The sequence below is a fragment of the Pleurodeles waltl genome, chromosome 4_1 (genome assembly GCF_031143425.1).
Source record: "Pleurodeles waltl isolate 20211129_DDA chromosome 4_1, aPleWal1.hap1.20221129, whole genome shotgun sequence".
NCBI lineage: Eukaryota > Metazoa > Chordata > Amphibia > Caudata > Salamandridae > Pleurodeles > Pleurodeles waltl.
The window spans coordinates 917008316-917026443 of record NC_090442.1 but is presented as its reverse complement, the minus strand read 5'-3'; the positions used below and the strand labels follow the sequence as shown (position 1 = coordinate 917026443).

Genomic DNA, 18128 nt, shown 5'->3' with positions numbered 1-18128 from the left:
GGGGACATAGTGTGTTACACATTCTCAATATTAGCAAGCCTATTGCAACGATATTACAAACAAGGCCCATAAAACAATGTCTCTCAGCTGTAAAACAAAAGTTACAACCATGAGAAAGGTTCAAAAGATAATAAATGGTGGTAGGGGTTATTATTTTGGAGTCCCCACTAACATAGTGTGGGGACCCAGAGATGATGTAGATTGAAAGAGCACATCGTGGTGAATGTTTTGAGGGTGGTCCCATTGTCCTAAGCTGAGTTATGAGCAAAAATGTTTTGTAAAAGTATTGCCCTGCAAAGCATTATGGGGCAAGTTTCTGTGCCACAAATATTTTTGTATGTTGGTATGACTGTAATGCTTAGAACAGCCCATAGAGGACACCACAATGAAAATAGCATTTGTAAGAAGCATGGTCTTGTAACTTTGTAGTTAGCCCCAAGAGGGCCTAACCACACAAAAAGAAAATGGCAATAAATAATTCAGTATAACCATATTTTAAGCCCTAGAGGGTGTAGTGCATTATACATGTTCAGGGGTAGCGTGCTTATAGCATTGACATTGCAATCAAGGCCCTATTTCCAGCAGTAGAACAAAAGTAACTGCCATGAGAGCACTTAAAAAGGCGCTGAATGGTAGGAGGGGTTATTATTTAGAGGCCTGCAGTAACATTGCATGGGGACCCAGAAATGACATAGACAAGAAAGAGTGCATCATGCTGAACGTTTTGGTGGTGGTCCCATTGTCCTGGGACCACCACAGGCTGAGTTAAGAGCAAAAATGTTTTGTAAAAGTAATGCCCTGCAAAGCATTATGGGGCAAATTACCCAAGTGCAGTGAATATTATAGTATCAGCTCTCCCTCTGTGCTGGGAGAGCTGCTTTCACTTTGAGGATTTCTGTTTTAGTAAAGCATTTTCCAATGTCAAGTGTTTTAAGGGGAGAGCCACAAGAAATTACTCTGATTAGGTAACTGTGAAGAATGTGACCAGCGCTCCAATACCCAAGATTGAGTTCACACTGTTGTGCCTGTGCTGTGAGCACCATGGCTGCAATGCAGCAAGAAGAGGAGAAACAGAAGAAAAAAGAATAAAATAGTCTGCCCACCCTGAAGTATATCGGCAATCGTGCAATAAATCATGTAACGGGGCAGTCCTCAAGGCGTGACAAACGTAAAGCATTTACCAATGACATCAAGTGTTTTTTGGAAGGCAAGCCAAGGAACGAATGAAAGTGATGGGCTTGAGATGGGCATGGGTAAAAGCCCACAATACTTACAACTGGTCAAAGAGTTTGCGCGCTGGAACTAATAAGAAAATGGTATTGGAAGGGGGTGTCAGACAGTCTCTTACCAGTGGAGCAGCAAGTGGTGTGAAACTAGAAAAAGATGCAAAAAATGGAGGTCAGTGTAAAAGATTCTAAATCATTTGAATCAGGTGTGGTGGTGGGCCCTGCTGACCTCGGAGGAAAAAGTATGGACCTTTGACATTCTGAGAATGTGTTTCCATTTGTGGGTTCCTGGTTGACACAGAGGGCCTGATTTAGAGTTTGGCAGAGGGGGTCACAAATGTGATGGATGTATGTGGTGTGGTCCGCAGTAGAAGTCATGTACGCAGTGTCTATGTAGGTGCCACACCAGCACGCTGACATCAATTATTTTTTTTTTTCGCACCAGTCAGCATGGATAACAGCTAACCGCAGTCACTTTTTGACTGACTTTTTGCCAAGGATTTTTTTAGACATCGTTTTCTGGAGTGGCAGGCACGTCTATCAGGAAAGCTGGGTTTAAGCCCTTTGTTGCCTGTCACCTACAAATGTTGGTGACGGACCCACACCTCATCTGCCTCTGGTGACTTGAGCATGGCAACAATGCAAACCATCTAAGACCTGTGTCGATTGTCACGCCATGCACCACCAGGCCTTGAGGGAGCGGTCCCTTAAGACCCTTGCCCTTGACGTGAGACACTGCAGCAGTCTCGATCAGGACCGAGATTAAGGTCCCTGGATCAGTTTCACAGCTATCTGTCATCGTTGCAGTCAAAGACGTCCGGATGTTCAGGTAGGTCCCACAAAAGAAAGAAAAACAAGAAGCCGACTACACCCAGTCTGTTGCCGTCAACCGATGAGACAAGGGAAAGTCAGAATTCAAGGCCTAGCTTCACACCTCCCCAACTTTCCTCGAGCCAGAGCGACCCCTGTACAACTCTGTCAGTTTTAGGAGGCCATTCACCTCATATTTGGGTGGCCCGTCCTCGGGCCCTGCCTAGTCAGGAGGGGCCCCTACTGGTTTTCCACCTGCGAGTTCTTCCCCAGCACCAGTCAAGCCCCTTGGATTCCTGGATGGATCCAGACCTATGCCGGTCGAGCCACATCAACGTGCCCCTAGCGCTGGTCTACTGCTGACATCTTTGCCACCCCCGTTCTTATTCCTGACTCTGACATGAAGCCCAATAGGCGTCTGACACCAACACCGGCGCTGACTGGATGCATTTCAACCAGCTCTTACTCCTGAACCCTACTCCTATGGGCTGGGCCATATTGGGAGGGGCCACTATACTCATATGAATACAAGCCCCTAGACTTCAATGAGGACAACTGGTGTGAAGATTTGGTGGATGGCAGTGGACTGGATACCGCCCCAGAGACTGGCTTGGTATCTCCACCTACTGTGGCTACGGAGGAGGAAGCCTCATTTCCGATTGTGGTAATGAGGGCAGATGAAGTCCTGGCCCCTCAGCTGCCCTCTGTGGCTATCAAGACAAATGTCTTAACATAGGTGCTACAGCTTGGAACCACCCCTTCCAAACCGCTTCTCCCTTTTAATGACATCCTCACGGACATCCTACTCAGGGCCTGGAGCAAACCCTACACAGGGGCTTCTGTGAATAACAAAATTGCCCACTGTAATTGGCCCACACCAGGAGACCCCAACTTCCTCACCCATAATCCCACCCTGGAGAACTTGGGGGGCCAAGCCTCCACTTCCAAACCATATCCTGGTGCATTCCCTGCCGCTCAATCGGACAGGAAATCCAAGAGGCTGGATACCTTAGGAAAAAATATGTTTTCTTCTGGCAGCCTGGCACTGCTGTTAGAGAAGGCAGTGTGCTTTTTGGGCAGATACTCCCATTAACTCTGGCACTTTGTTGCGCAGGTGCTGTCTATGGTTTTGGAAGAGGCCTGAGCCATACTATCCCAAACTACTGCTGACAGCAGAGGCGCAGCTACGTTCACCATATGACGTGGGCCAGATATGACTGACTCACTGGGCAGAGCGGTTTCTTTGTTGTTGGCCCTTAGTTGTCATACCTGGTTGAGAACCATGGACTTTTCAGGTGATGTCCATGCCTCGGTCATGGAAATGCCTTTTGATGGCTCCCATCTCTTCAGAAACAAGACTGACTCAGCTTGATGGTAGAGCGTTTCAAGCACAGGAGAGCTACAGCCAGGTCCTAGGGCTTTTCCATAGCCCCTCGCCAAGCCCAGTCCACTTTTCGCTCCTTAAGTGGATATGGAAGGGGTTTCCAGCCGCATCCCTACCATCCCAGCCACCACGGCACACAAGATTCCCAGCCCTGTGTGGCCGAGGACACGGTACCCAAAGACCCCGTGGGTCAGGTAGCCAGAAGTTGGGCCAGTCCACCTCTCCCCCGGCAGCCACAGCCTCCAAGCCTTTTTACTTAGCCATAATGGGCATCCATTAGGAGCCAGGATATGCCATCACCTGCACCACTGGAGGTCAACAACATCTGGCTGCTGAGTCCTCCAGACTGGAGGGGCTACTCCATCCCCTTTCTACTCCCTCCTCTTTGTGACTACCCCTCCAACCATGCCACCCACGTGTGACAGGCTGATGAGGACCACATCTCCTTATTCCACCAGGAACTGGCGGGTCTCCTGGCCAAGTTAAGCCATGGAGAGAGTGCCGGCATTAGAAGTACATCATGGTTGCTATTCCTGCTATTTTCAGGTGCCCACAAAGGACAGATGACTTTGTTCTATCCTAGACCTGCGCCCTCTCAATTTCTTATGAAACAAAAAGCAGAAATTCAGAATGCTCATGCTCGCTCAAGTGCTGTCTGCTCTAGACCAGGGTGACTGAATGATTTTATTGGACTTGCAGGACACATACAACCACAACCCAATCCTGCCTGCCCAGAGACCTTACCTGCAGTTTACGGTATGCCACAAGCACTTTCAGTTTACTGTGCTCCCCTCTGGCCTTACCAGTGCCCATCAGGTGTTCACCTAAGTGATGATGGTGGTTGCAGCACATCTGCAGAGATAAGGTGTGCCAGTCTTTCCCTATTCTGTTAACTGTCTGTTAAAGGTGGTCTTGTCCTTTGCTGTTGTCTCCCACCTCCAGACTACTACCAACTTCCTGCTTTTGCCGGGGTTCACTATCTATGTGCCGAAGTTACACCTGATCTCTTCACAGATGCTCTCCTGCATTGGAGCTGTTCTGGACACAGAGCAGTTTTGGGCTTATCCTCCTAAATAGTAAGTCCAGGATATACAGGCTGTGTTACTGATGCTTCAGCCTCTATCTTGGAGTTCGGAGAGACTGACTCTATGGCTGCTGGGACCCATGGCCTCCTGTGACATATCCGCTGGCATATGCAGGCTCTCCAGTAGGACCAGAAAGAAGTTCCAGTGGGTGCAGCATCAGGGAAATTTCTCCGACATATTCCAGATCTCAGACGGCACTGCAAAAAGATCTTCAGTGGTGGTTAACAAACCACGATTAAGTCTGCGGCAGATCCCTCTTCCTTCCGCAGCCAGATCTGATAGTAGTGATAGATGTGTCATTCCTGGGTTGGAGCAGCCATCTGGGAGAGGTGGAGATCTGAGGTCTCTGGTCTTCGGCGGAATCCGGAATTCACATCAACCTGCTGGAGCTCGGAGTGATCAGTCTGGCACTAAAAGTCTTTCTATCCTCCATCAAAGGAAGGCTGGTGCAGGTGTTCAGGGGCAACACCACAGCCATGTGGTACTGCAACAGGGTGGGGTGGGGTTGTGGACCCTTTGTTGCTGATGGTTCAGTAGCTGGCAGGATCTCTGAACACCAGCACGGACAAACCCAGCTGAGGATGCTTAGCTGTGTCTTTCAGCAGTGGGGGAGCTTTGTTAGATCTGTTTGCTACTGCTGAGAACATGCAATGTCAGCAGTTCTGCGCACCGGAGTTTCCAAGGCAGTTCTGACTCTGAGATGCTTGTCATCTAGAGTGGAGCTCAGGCCTCCTGTACGCCCTTCCGCTCATCCCACTCCTGCCCAGAGTTCTCAAGAAGATAATCAACGATCGGGCCCAAGACATACTTGTGGCTCCTGTAGGAAAGTCCTCCTTTTTGCCCTGGTCACCCCCATACTTTTTGGACAGGTACTGGTGGTTACTGACTCTTGGCTGTGCCCTGGGTACTGCTTACCAGTCCCAGGGCCAGTGCTCTGTGTAAAGTGCATATGCAAATTAGGCTCATTACAATTAGCTAAGTCAACCTACCTATAAGTCCCTGGTATATGGTAGGGCATGTAGGTTTAGGGACCCCAGCATAGGTAGTGCACTGCTGAGGTGCCCAATGTCATTTTAAAGGCAGGCCTGCCTTGATGGCTGCTTTTAAATTAAAGTTATATGCAAATTCGACATTGGAATTAAAAGTATTTCCAAAGTCTTAAACTACCTTATGTTTACATATGTCACCCCAAGAGTGTGCCCTATGTGCCCCTAGGGCTGGGTGCCATGTAACTATAAGCAGGGACCTTATAAAAATAGTTTTATAAGCCCTGGTGAGGTAAAAACAGCCACATTTGTTTTTCCCTCATTGTAGTAAATGGCCTTCATAGGCTAGAATGGGGAGACTTCATTTTAATTTTGAAAGTCCCCTTAAGTGACAGATACAACGAGTTTGGTATCAAGTTAATTGTTATAATAAATCCCACAACTTCCATTTGTTGGATTTAATATAACTTGTTCAGGTAAAGAGTTTTAAACTTTACAGGAAAAGTTGCCAACTTCAGTTCTGCAGTGTTTTTTCTGCTGTGCTCTGATTGGCCAGCCTCTGGCAGCCTGGCCAGGCTGCCTTGATGAGGTGTGAAGTGGCCTGGCTTCACACAAAGAGATGTGCCTGTGGGAGAAGATCTCCCCTCAGCAGATGGTGAGGCAGGAAGGGGGAGGGCTGCCAAACTGGTCTTCAAAGGCAGAGAAGGACATTTGGAGCAACCCAGCAACACCCCCACATCCTGCAAACCCAGACAATTAGGTGCCCCCTTTATTAAATTAGGAGAGGGGCAGGAGAGGGGTGTGTTTATGATTTTTAGCCACACCAGGGTTTGGGCTCAGCCAGATGTCCAAAAATCACTTTCAGCCATGATGGATTTTTGAGGAATGTTGCCTCCTGGGATTGATTTTTGCCACACTTCCCAGGAAGTGGTCATCACAGGAAGAAGGACCCTGCCCCTGATTGGAGAACCAGAACCCCCCTGTTTTACACCCAGGAGCAAGGATAAAACTGGCAGACCTGCACCCATACCTCAGATCCACATCAGATTCCAACAAGGAAGAACCACAGAAGAAGGACTGCCCTGCTGGACCCTGCACTGTGAAGGACTGCACCAGCTGCACACTTGGGCTTCATCACAAGAAGGACTTTGCCTGGATTCAACTGGTTCAAGGAGGGACTCACTGTGCTACAGGTGAAAAATTGCTAACCAGAGTCCCCTGCACCAACTCCTGAAGAAATCAACCAGCTGACCACTGTCCAGTGGCCAAAAAGGAGTTTGCACCAGGTGCATTCTGGGAGTTGTAGTCCACGCCCCCAAGGATCAGCTCAGAGCTTCTGGAACCTTGGGGTGAGCTGTGGACCGCAAAACAACCTTAAAGGAACATCTGGGAGAAGATCCAGAAGTTTGGAGGAGTTTGGAGAACTTTTAAAAAAAAGCTCCATAGAGGGACCGAACCGCTGAGGCAACTCTAGCCGGCTTGCCTCAACCACGACCCGGCCTGATTTGCAGGTTCGTCCCGGTGAAGAAAATCTACAGAAAAACGACTAAGTGCGAAGGTAAACTTTTGACCGAGGCCTCCTGGGGGCTGTAGCCGAGCCGGGCTCCATCGCGGTCGGCCTTAAACTTTGACTTTGCCCCGGTCGAGGTGTGACCAGATTGGCACTTTTTGTTTCTAGGCGCTAGAAAACAATAATTCTTTAAAAATTCATATCTCCGGTTCCCCTTACCGATTTTATTCGTTTTTGTGTCATTTTAAAAATAAAAATATAATCTATTTTTATAAATTGGTTTTGGATTTTTAAACTATTTCCTGCGTTTTCTTTAATTACTGTTTTGTGATATTTGAATGCTTTACACTCTGTCTCTTAAGTTAAGCCTTGTCACTCATTGCCAAGCTACCAAGGGTTGAGATGGGTTTAATTTACTGAGACCTAACTGGATCTAAGTGGAGGTTAGTGGCCTATTGCTAAGTGTAGGTACTTACCTGCCCTTACCAATAACCCATTTTCCAACAGCTCCAGACTGGGATTTGAGAGTCTGGTATCCCATGCTGTTAAGCATGGACATCAGTCTTCCCATCAGGGTGCCTCTGTGGGATAATCTTCAGTCACAACAGCCGGGGAGGTTTCTCCACCCGAACTTGTCAACGTTCCACCTTCATGCATGGAGACAGAGCAGTTATAGTTGACAACTTTTGACCTTGTGTCCAATGTCTGTAGTGTCATCTTGGCAGCCAGGCATCCCTCCACCAAGACGCTATATGCCTGCCTTCAGAGCAACTTTATGGCATGGTGTGCAGAGAAACGGGTGGACCCCCTTTCTCAGGTCTTTCTGTTTATTCTCTCTTACACAACAGGGCTTTGCTTTGGGCACTTTGCCTGCTCAGTCCTGCAGGACTTTTTAGTTGTTTTGAAGATCCTCCTCCTAAGGTAAGGAATCTGCAGCTAGAAGTCTCTGTCACATGAACAAGTTACTTACCTTCAGCAACGTCATATCAGGTAGAGACTATCTAGCTGCACATTCCTTACCGATCCACTGATTATCCACACTCTTGCAAACGGATTTATAGACTGAGTGCTTTTTCCCTTTTTCAGGGCCCTTGCTTTTACAAACCAGTGGTCAGTACTCTTGATGGCTCCATGCTTCTGACATGGAAAGTTACAAAAAAATAAATTGATATCAGCATACTCCACCACACAAGTCACTTCCGGGGCTGACAAAAAGAATTGATGTCAGCGTGCTGCGGTGGCACATACATAGACACTGCGCATGTGACTTCTGATGCGGATAACACCACCTACTGGCATGCAGGGTTACTGCTCACAAATTTTTTCCAGATCTAGTCTGATGCCTGAGATAATTCTAAGGTTAGGAATCTGCGGCTAGATAGTGTCTCTACCGGTTAAGCATTACCAAAGGTAAGTAACTTGTTCCTGACTATTGTGTTTTTCAGACCGAAGACAAGTACTGGAAACACTCATTCAAGGTGGAGCAGGAGCTGAACAATTAGGACTGGTACAAAGAGATATCCAACAGTTTAATTAGGGTTTAGCCATTGTAATCAAACGCTGGTGTCATTCCCGCCCATATATTTGGATTGTAATGCACAACATGCTTGTTTCATATTGAGGATATCAGTTTCTGGTTGTTTCACTATCTGAGTGCCTTGTTGTACCATTATGTAGTACTATAGTACGAATTGTTGCTCGAAATACACATTCTTCACATAACGAGTGATAGAAGTTTCTACCTGGATCTATGGCATCCAGTCCATTGTTGCTGAGGTTCAATATCTGCAGGCTGTGAAGGTCTTCAAAATCCTTCGAGCGGAGCTGCTTGATTACGTTGTTAGAGAGATCCAGTTTCACAATATCTGGTGGTATGTCATCAGGAACTCTTTGTAACTCTGGGATTAAATAACAGCACATTGTTAAAAATATGAGAAAGTGATGAATACATTAACATGCAGCACACAATAAATCACCACACTATAAGCCTATAAATATTTTGTGTGGTGTGTGTTGCAATATAGAAGAACATCACGCATGTTGACCATGAGGTTAAAATAATCAAAAATATTAATAGACATGACATTCGGTGGCAGATCAGGGTCACACCGTCAATATAGACACCTGTAATACTCTGACATACCCACAAACCTAAGGTGAGGCCATTTTCTCTTCACTAGTCAAAGTTTGTCAACATTATCTGAAGGGAAACTTTTTACTTGACTGCACATTGACTTCTGATTGTTCCTCTGTGGTTTTCTGACCAATCACCCATGTGATCTCCTATCAGAGCCAAGGTTCTTTTTACCATTCCCATTATGGTCTGTGTGGATCTATATTATTTGAGTTAATCCTTCAGCACAATGATATTCCATGACACTATGAATTAGTAGATTATAACATCTTCAAAGCAGAACAAGGACAGAAAAGTATGCAGTTCCTTGCTTGGGGAATTCAGACATGACAATAATAATGCCAGACTAGTGTTAGCAAAGAAAAATACATGAAATAAGAACTAATGCAGTGGGTCAAAATATTTAGAATATTTATTAGTTTAAAGAAATAATAAAAAATAAGGATTTGCTGACCAGTCCAGAAATACTAGTTCTGGAGTGTAAATCGCTTTAGGCGGCTGAGCACATGTAATTTGGCAAAATGCTGTCTTTCACAGTGCAAGGCAGGCAACGGATGAGGCAAGCTTGGCCCACTCTTCCATTTTTTAGCCTGTGGTGGACGGAGGCTAACTGCGAAGGACACATTAACAGGCAAGTGGGTATAGAGGACTGAGTCTCCCTCTATGTATATTTATATGTGTGTAAAGAGCGGGGGTAGCGTTCAACTGCTGAGACGATTAGAGTCCAGGTTTATCATTAGATTCAAAACAAAGACCCCATATGGGATCAATGGGGATGAAGAATTGTACCGTCATCTTTGAACATCTATTTCCTGTATTTGTAGATAGTAAAATTGTACAATACCTGTAGGGTTCTGTTCATGGGTAGACATCTCCTTAGGGCACTAGACATTTTTTATTTTTTTTGCAAGACATCTTAATTGATTAGATGATACGATATCATGACTTTTTATGACATGAAAATGAATGTTTGCAATTAATATATAAATTCAATAATGTCTTTAAGATTCTCATAGGGAGGTGCTTCTTCAAAATCTTCAGATTGTCATTCTTTATATATATATCTAGAGTGTGGTTGCAGGAAGTCCAATTTGAAATGGCTTAAAGTAAAAAGAACATGTGTAGTATTTTTGTGTTAGCATATCTAACAAAACATTGATGATTAGTGTTTTAAGTAAGAAAAGGACAGGCAACACTTTTTTGTGACCGTATTTGTGTTTTAATTTTGTGTTGTGGCATGTAGATATTTTGTGGGGTGTTGTACTTTAATGCACTATTTTTGGGGGAATATTTGAGGTTTGGACTACATATTCCATAATGCCTCTTTAAGGTTTAAGATAGGAGAAAGTATATATTGTGGGTAAATGGATCGCTCAGTTACCGTGATCAAAACCTTGTTGGTTGAACCGCGTTGGTGTTGGGGATTTCATCATTGAATAAACTAGAAAACTAAGAAAACCTAAGAATCCTGTGAGGCCATGTCTGACGTTTGTCAATTTGTGGATTATATTACATAGGGATTAGCCCTTCCCTTAACACGAGCACCTACTCTATGGAGCGAGCCTGGAGAGGGCTATTTGAGGAAAACGAGAAGAGGAACAAGGAAGAGGAAAGGATTACATGTTACGCAGCAGGAAAAAATAAAAGATATAATGGAGGATCCTGAAAATATTGAAAATTTGATTGTGAACTTGTCAAGCTATCAACTAACTAGTGTGGAAGAAAGTGTTTTGCCAAAAGGCCTCAGTTTTTGTCCAGAAAAACATCAAGATCTCGTGCAAACTAGAATTGATTTATATAAATTTGTGCGTAAGTTAAAATTGGCAAAACATTTTTCAAAGGTTGAAAACATGAGAACGACTAGGGAAATGAAAACTAACTGGGAGTCAGATTTGACAATTGAACAAAAAATCAGAATTAAAGACAGCATATGATCTAACGCATGATTTAGATGATAATATAATGACAGAAACACAAATATTATCAACACTAGGAACTGATATTGAACAACAAGAGCTTATGAAATTTAGACCAAAATTGAAGTTCTGTCCGATACGCACACCCGGGAACAAGATTGATGTACTTCATGATCTGGTTGTTACCGACTTAGAGAAAATATAGTTCAAAGTGGACAAAAAGAAGAAAGAAAATCTAACAAAGGATCAACGTAAGGCACTTAAGAAATAAATGGATAATCAAAATATAGAGATAAAACCTGTTAACAAAGGAGGAAACATTGTGATTTGGGAGAAAAATGACTATTTGGCCGAGTCCTATAGACAATTGGATGTGAAATCAAATTATTGTAAACTAAGTAGAAATCCAATGAATGATCTGGTACAAGACTTAAATTACTAATTAGAAACGTTGTATTTAGATGGTTTGATTAGCACGGATGAATCGAAATTTCTGACTAATGACAATCCAATTTTGCCCACTCTATATTTTTTTTTACCAAAGGTTAATAAGATTTTGAAAAAGCCTCCATGTAGACCTATCATTTCCAGTTGTGGATCAATGTATGAAAAGGTATCTCAATATGTGGACTCTTTTTTGGCACCTATGATAAAAGATCTCAGTTCATTTATTAAAGATTCAGGAGACTTTTTGAGAATACTGGAAGGGGTAACATGGCAGTCAGATTATATATTGATCACTATAGATGTAGTTTCCCTGTATACTTAAATCTCTCATGATTTGGGAATGAAAGCGGTCAAATATTTCTTACAGCAGAGGAGTATTCATCTTCTAAGACATCCAGAAATGGTGTTAGAAATGACAGAATTATGCTTAAGGAACAATGTATTCATTTCAATCAGCATATTTACAAACAAATATGTGGTACAGCCATGGGAATTTTATTTTCTCCAAGCTATGCAAATCTAACCATGGGTTGATGGGCGAAGCACATAACTTGGGGAGAGGGGAATGATAATTATATGGAGAAAATAATGATTTGGCTGCGATACATAGATGATTTATTTCTAATTTGGAATGGTACTGAGAGGATGTTTTGAGGAGTTTTTTTTTAGAAATTGAATACCAATGATCTAGGCCTTCAATTTACATACAAAATGAGTAAGATCTCTATAGAGTTTTTGGATGTGATGGTATACATTGCAGATAGTACATTACAAACAACATTATACCATAAACCAACATTTACTAATAGCATCCTACATGGATCAAGATTTCATCCGAAATCTCTACTGAACTGTATTCTTTATGGATAATTCATTAGGATTAAGAGAAATTGCTCAAATGAGGAAGATATGAACAGGAAATGTGAAGAGATGGAACAAACATTTTTGAGGAGAGGATATAAGGCTAGAGATGTAAAACAAGGTGAACAAAAAGCAAGACAAAAAACTTGAACACAGATTTTGGTTAAAGTGGCACAACAGGAACCAGTAAAAGAAGATAAGATACGTTTGATCCTAGATACATAGTAGAGAATCTGACCCTTGCTTCCTTTTGGGAAAAAACTGTTCTGGGGGCCCTCAAGCTATAAATATGGTCAGGTGTTTTTCTTTGCTAACATTGAGCTACCACAGCTTTAGACTTCCTGGGTCTTGTGACCCTTTGTTGTTGCCAAAGTTGAAATAAAACAAGAATTAAGGCTATTATCTATTTTGGGACAACCTTGATATTTATTAATGTTTTTCAATGAAGGTGCAAAAATAGATTTTGTGAGAGTGTAGGTAGAAGTGGTGTTTTCTTTGGTTCTTTGTATTTTTAAATGATCACAGACCTTCTTTATTCTCTCCTCCCCCTTCTGCTCAACTTCTTCCCTTGTTCCTCTTTTTATTTGAATTGATTTTCAATCTGCCACTCACTTGACTTTCCACTTTTTTAAATACATTTCTATTTTTAGCAAAGAAATCCTAAAGTCAGACCTTCATTGATTCTTCTCATTTGTTTCACTTTTGCATTGTATTGTAGCAGCTCCATAGCACTATTCTACATCTAACAAATCTTCAAAGTGCATTCTTGGTGGTTGACTAAAAAGTTACTTGTTATGCAAATTCATAGTGTGTGTTTCATGGTCTGGTCTATGTGGGCGATGTAATTTGGTATCTTGCCTGGGGTTCTTAAGTGTGCTCCAAACTTCTTATGGTGAACTTGTCATTGCACTAAGGCATGGTGTGATGCAGAAAGATACGTTGCAGTTGGATATACTTGCTGACCATGCCATTCATTATTTATTATTTTAACTTTGCAGGGAACTCCCCTTTAATTGTGCTTGGTGAGGAGGAGTGGGTTTGTTGTCTAGTTTTGGGTTACCAAATTAAGTTAACAGACATCCTTTTTATGAGGGTATAAGGGATTCTCCCAGGAATGGAAATCAAGACACCATTTGTACGTGGATCTGTGAGGTCCAGCCAGGTGTGGAGATGCCCATGTAAAAATAAGAGACTATTTTGTTGTCTCCATACAGAAGCGTAGGTGCTATAAGCAAGGAGTATAAAGCAACACCATTTGTATATCGGTACATGGGATAACCCTGCAGCAGAGTTGTAGCAGCCTTAAGAGCTTGGGTGTCTATAGGTCCATCCAAGAGAAGAAGATAATGTGTCATAGGGAAAAGCATAAGAACTCCATTGATCCATAGGCCTGGGCGGAATGACAGGAGCAGAGCTGCTATGAACCAGGAAAATAAAGAGGCAACATTACTAAATAGGTCTGTGATATCTACCAGTAGTGAACATATGCACGTATAACTTGACATCTCTCTTGGGCCGCATATATAGGCCAAGATTCTGAGTGGGGTGGTGAATTCTGATTGCTGCACAACCAGCAGATTGTTCAAGGATCACAAACCTGAGCTTGATGGAAGTCTGCAAGAAGGTGGCAAAAACAATGGTGGGACAGGCAAATGCCTTTAGGTCCTCTGGTTGACAGCACTGTAATTTTGGACAGAAGAGTGGAGCTGCTTTATAACCTGAGCCAGTGTGCATACCTAGGGTTCCCAGGGATCACTTCTATAATTCTTAAGAAATCACTGATTATTCAAATTGAGAAGATGGTGGTGGTCTGCAAGGAATGTGGCTAGACTCTGAAACAGCAGACTATTCCTTCAGGCTATCCCTAAAAACCAATGAGGAAAGATGCAGTGTGGGCAATGCTTAAGTTGAGCTGGGGATTGATGATAGAGCCTATGGGCATTAATTTTTGGGACAGGACTTATTTTTCCACATTAGAGTTTAATCCAGAGCAACAGAGACACAAGCACAACAGGGGGAAAGAAAAGAGAAGCAAAAGAAAGGAAAACAGTGACAAAGTAAGAAAGCAAGGATGAAAAAAGAATCTTCAAGAGTGAGATAAATTGGCAAGCACTGTTAGGTAGTGGATGACAGACACATGAGATGTATCAAATCTACGTAGCCTTGGTATTCCCTATCCTGACATTCAGTAGCACCCACCATGAGACTTTGAACAAAAACCTTTAGCCCCTGGCTCTTAATGTTTTAAAAATTAAGCATTTAGTGTATGGTGGCACAGTCTTGGTGGTACTGACATCAAAAAAGCAATGGACAAAATATTATGTGGTGATACCTAAAAAACAAACAAAAAAACAGCACGATTAGGTGATGATCTCCTCTTCTTCTGGGGCCTGAAACCACAATTCTCTGATCAGAAAGAGGGTGCTGCTTGATCTGAGAAAGGAACTGAACATGCACTGGATTGTGCCTTTGGTGGGCTTTTCCTTAAGGCTCAAGAAAACAGGAGGCAGGAGGCAGGAAATATCCCTTTCCTCACCCTCAGGTCAAAAGGACTTTCCTGGCCAACATGAATACAGAGATGGGGGTGATCTGTAACAAACATATGGATGGACTATGAGTTGCAGTTTTGGCTGAACTGTTCTCATGGACAGCAGGGTCAAGCCTGATTTGCATGTGGCTGGTTCCAAATTGGAATGGTGTGTGGAGCAAAAGATTAATGGATTTAGACCCATATCTGTGACTGAGGGTGAATGTTCCATCCATCATCTGCTCTTTTTCCATTTGTTGCCCTAAGTGTGGGGGTATGCCTAGATGTGGGCCCCATGCATGCTATGCCACTGGATTCAAGCTAGCCTGGTTGACGAGGTGGTGCTACCCTGAAACCAGTCCCAGGATGCTTGTTTCTGGTCCAGGGAGGACCTGGCCTGGCAGTTCAGGCTGGAATGTTCCCATGACAAGCAGGGTCAAGACTGATTTGCATATGGCTGGGTCCAAACTGGAATGGTGTGGCAAGCAAAAAAACTATGGTTTTAGGCCCAGACCTGTGACTAGGGGTGAATGTGTGACATTGTTCAGCATTCCACCCATCATCTGTTCTTTTTTAGCATTTGTTGTCCTAAGTGGTAAGGGTATGCCCCAATGTTGGTCCTGTGCTAGCGACGCCACCAGATTCAAGCTAGTCTGGGTGATATTGGGTGATACCCCAAAACCAGTTGCAGGATGCTTGTTTCCAGTCCAGGGAGGACCTGGCCTGACAGTTCGGGCTGGACTGTTACCTTGGGGGGGGGGGGGGGGGGGGGGGGGGGGGGGAGAAGGGTCGATACTGATTTTCATATGGCTGGGTCCAAACTGGAATGGCATGGTGATAACAAAATACCAATGGATTTAGGCCCAGATCTGTGACAGGGTAAAAGTTTGACATTGTTCAGCATTCTGTCCATCTTATGTTCTTTTTGTATGAGTTGAGTAGGGCAGGTGTCATGAGGAGAGGGTGTGTCATATGTGTTGGTCCAGACAGCAAGGAAATTATCCTCTGGAGAACAGGGTGCAGAGTTTATACTGGGAGACTTTTTCCTTAAGATTGTCAGATTGCTGTTTCGTAAATTATTCTCTCTACATTCCTCTGCATTCCTCTTCTTCCACCTTTGAGTCACTGGTCTATGTTATGTGGAGTTATAGTGGGAAGGTGGTCTGCTTCTGTGTTAGGCAACTCGTGGTCTGTCACCTGACTATGGTTGTGCTCAGTAAACACCTTTAAATTGAAAGCAATAATCATCTTTAATTTGGATCCTCAGTCCTGAGGCAGTGGGGATCAGCCATCATGGAAATTCAATGGAAAGCATAATAGTGTATGTAATAGACATATTTGTCTTGTTCTAATATGTATCAGTGGTTCTTAAGGAAGCCAGTAACACATGAAATCATTCAGCATGTTGCTGACCAGGAATGGGGTGTTCATTGGTACAGTGAATTGTGCATTTCACCATTTTTTATGCATCTTGGGCTGTGAATCTGGGCATGACACAAACAACATTCAGTGGCTCTTTTCAACTTCTCCTGGGAACCGGGATACAAACTTGAAGATGTTGAATGCCTTACTCTACGCAACCCACATTGTAAAGTCTCTAGCTGGGATGGAACTCTTGTTTCGAATAATATCCTCCAGAACTAATCATGTACGTCATTGACTTGACTGAAATATCTTATCAAAATATTGTGCTTTTGTCTTAAACTGTTTTATGGACAACTAAAGAATCTAAAAGGCAACCCCTAGTTCTTCAAATAAATATTATAAACTGGGGAAAGTGTGTTCTCCCCATTTAGTCCCCCAGGATTTTTTGCTTTTGATCACCCAGTTTTTGGACCTTTACTGTGGGTGAGTCTCACTACCTGAGTCTCACAATAATTTCACACTAATTGAAATGAGCTTGTTTGCTGCCAGAGCCTCCCTTTTAAGATAATTCTGCTGCAAGGCAGCTAGGGTAAGGGGCACTCAGCTGGTTACATGTGAACATGTGTACACACGTGTCCAGGTAGTGCGTTATGAGACTATCGTTATGTGCACCCCTATTATTATGCAAAGGCAGTCTGGTAAGGAAGAAACTTTTCAAGGATTGGTGCTGACTTGTGGTAGGTTTTAAAGTATTAGTGGACATTCATAGATAGGTCTGTAGGGTTTACTGGGGAAAATCTGCAGTGTTTTCACTCTATTACATATAGGTGAAATCTGCCTTAGAGTGCAGCTTCACTCCACTTAAGTCTACACAGTCTAGCAACATGTCAAACTGGTGTAAAAAGAACACTAAGTTTGATTTTGAAGGTTCCAATAATATGCATATACATCGTATGGGAGGTCACGAATTGTCATATTTGTGTGACTCATCTTATAACCTAATCCCAGGTCTCTGCATTAGTTAGTTTGCTCCCTAGCAGATTGAATAAAGGAGTCCCCACACAGAATAAGCATTTATCAATAATCTGCTCCATTATTGGGAAGGAAGGTGTGTGGAGGATAACTAGTTACCACTCTGCACCTGGGCTGGGTCAGCTCAGGCACACTAAACAAAGGAGAAAGCCCAGACATCCAGTGCCAACATAGGAGGGGCCTCCCTTTTGAAGTTTTTTGGTAAGTTGACGACAGCAGAGCAATGGACAGCTGGAAAGATAAGCCACCTAATGACTTTGTCTGCAGCTGACCCCTGGATTAGATGGGTCTTTCCAGGGCCAGTGTTGCTGCACCCCTTTTGCCCCTTGATGACCAGTTGGGGAAAGAGCTGGACTCCACAACCACCCAAAGAGCTCTCCAAAACAGCCAGGAGTGCAGGTAGGAGGGTGTTCTGCTGGGTGGTAGTGGTAGAGGCTGTGCAAGATGCCCCCCCACCAGCAGGAGAGAAGCACCAGGACGCAGGTAGAGTAGAAGGATGGTGCAGAAAACCAAGCTTGTAGGAAAGTGTACCCTTTTAGAGACCAGGAGGCCTGTTAAAACTACTTATGGTGACTAGAGCTCGCTCCCAAGAGCAAAACGAGCCAGAGACTGACAAAATCTGCCCTTTGCTGCTTAGAGATAAACTACCTCTTTTTAGATATTTTACTTTTGACCCTTTAAATGAAACGAGTGGGTGGTGCTCTCCCATAATACTGTTCACAATGCCTCCTGGGTGGGCCGTGCCCAGGGGTCAGCACAATGAGGATCCTTACTTCAAAAAATGATCTAATCTGGAGAGGGGCTGTGCGTGGGGACCCATCCCTGTTCTTAATCTCTGGTCTGGG

The 18128-nt window shown here is 43.7% G+C and overlaps 2 protein-coding genes across 2 annotated transcripts in view; one reads left to right on the top strand and one right to left on the bottom strand.

The window, feature by feature from the left end:
* The window catches only part of FBXL13 (F-box and leucine rich repeat protein 13), a 1108093-nt gene that overhangs the window by 342046 nt on the left and 747919 nt on the right, over nucleotides 1–18128 (top strand). The gene's annotated exons all lie outside the window — the stretch shown is intronic.
* LRRC17 (leucine rich repeat containing 17) overlaps nucleotides 1–18128 on the bottom strand; it is a 182763-nt gene that overhangs the window by 28215 nt on the left and 136420 nt on the right. The window contains exon 3 of the mRNA XM_069229684.1: nucleotides 8744–8899. Within this exon, the coding sequence (XP_069085785.1) occupies nucleotides 8744–8899 (156 nt within the window). The remainder of the gene's footprint in view (nucleotides 1–8743; nucleotides 8900–18128) is intronic.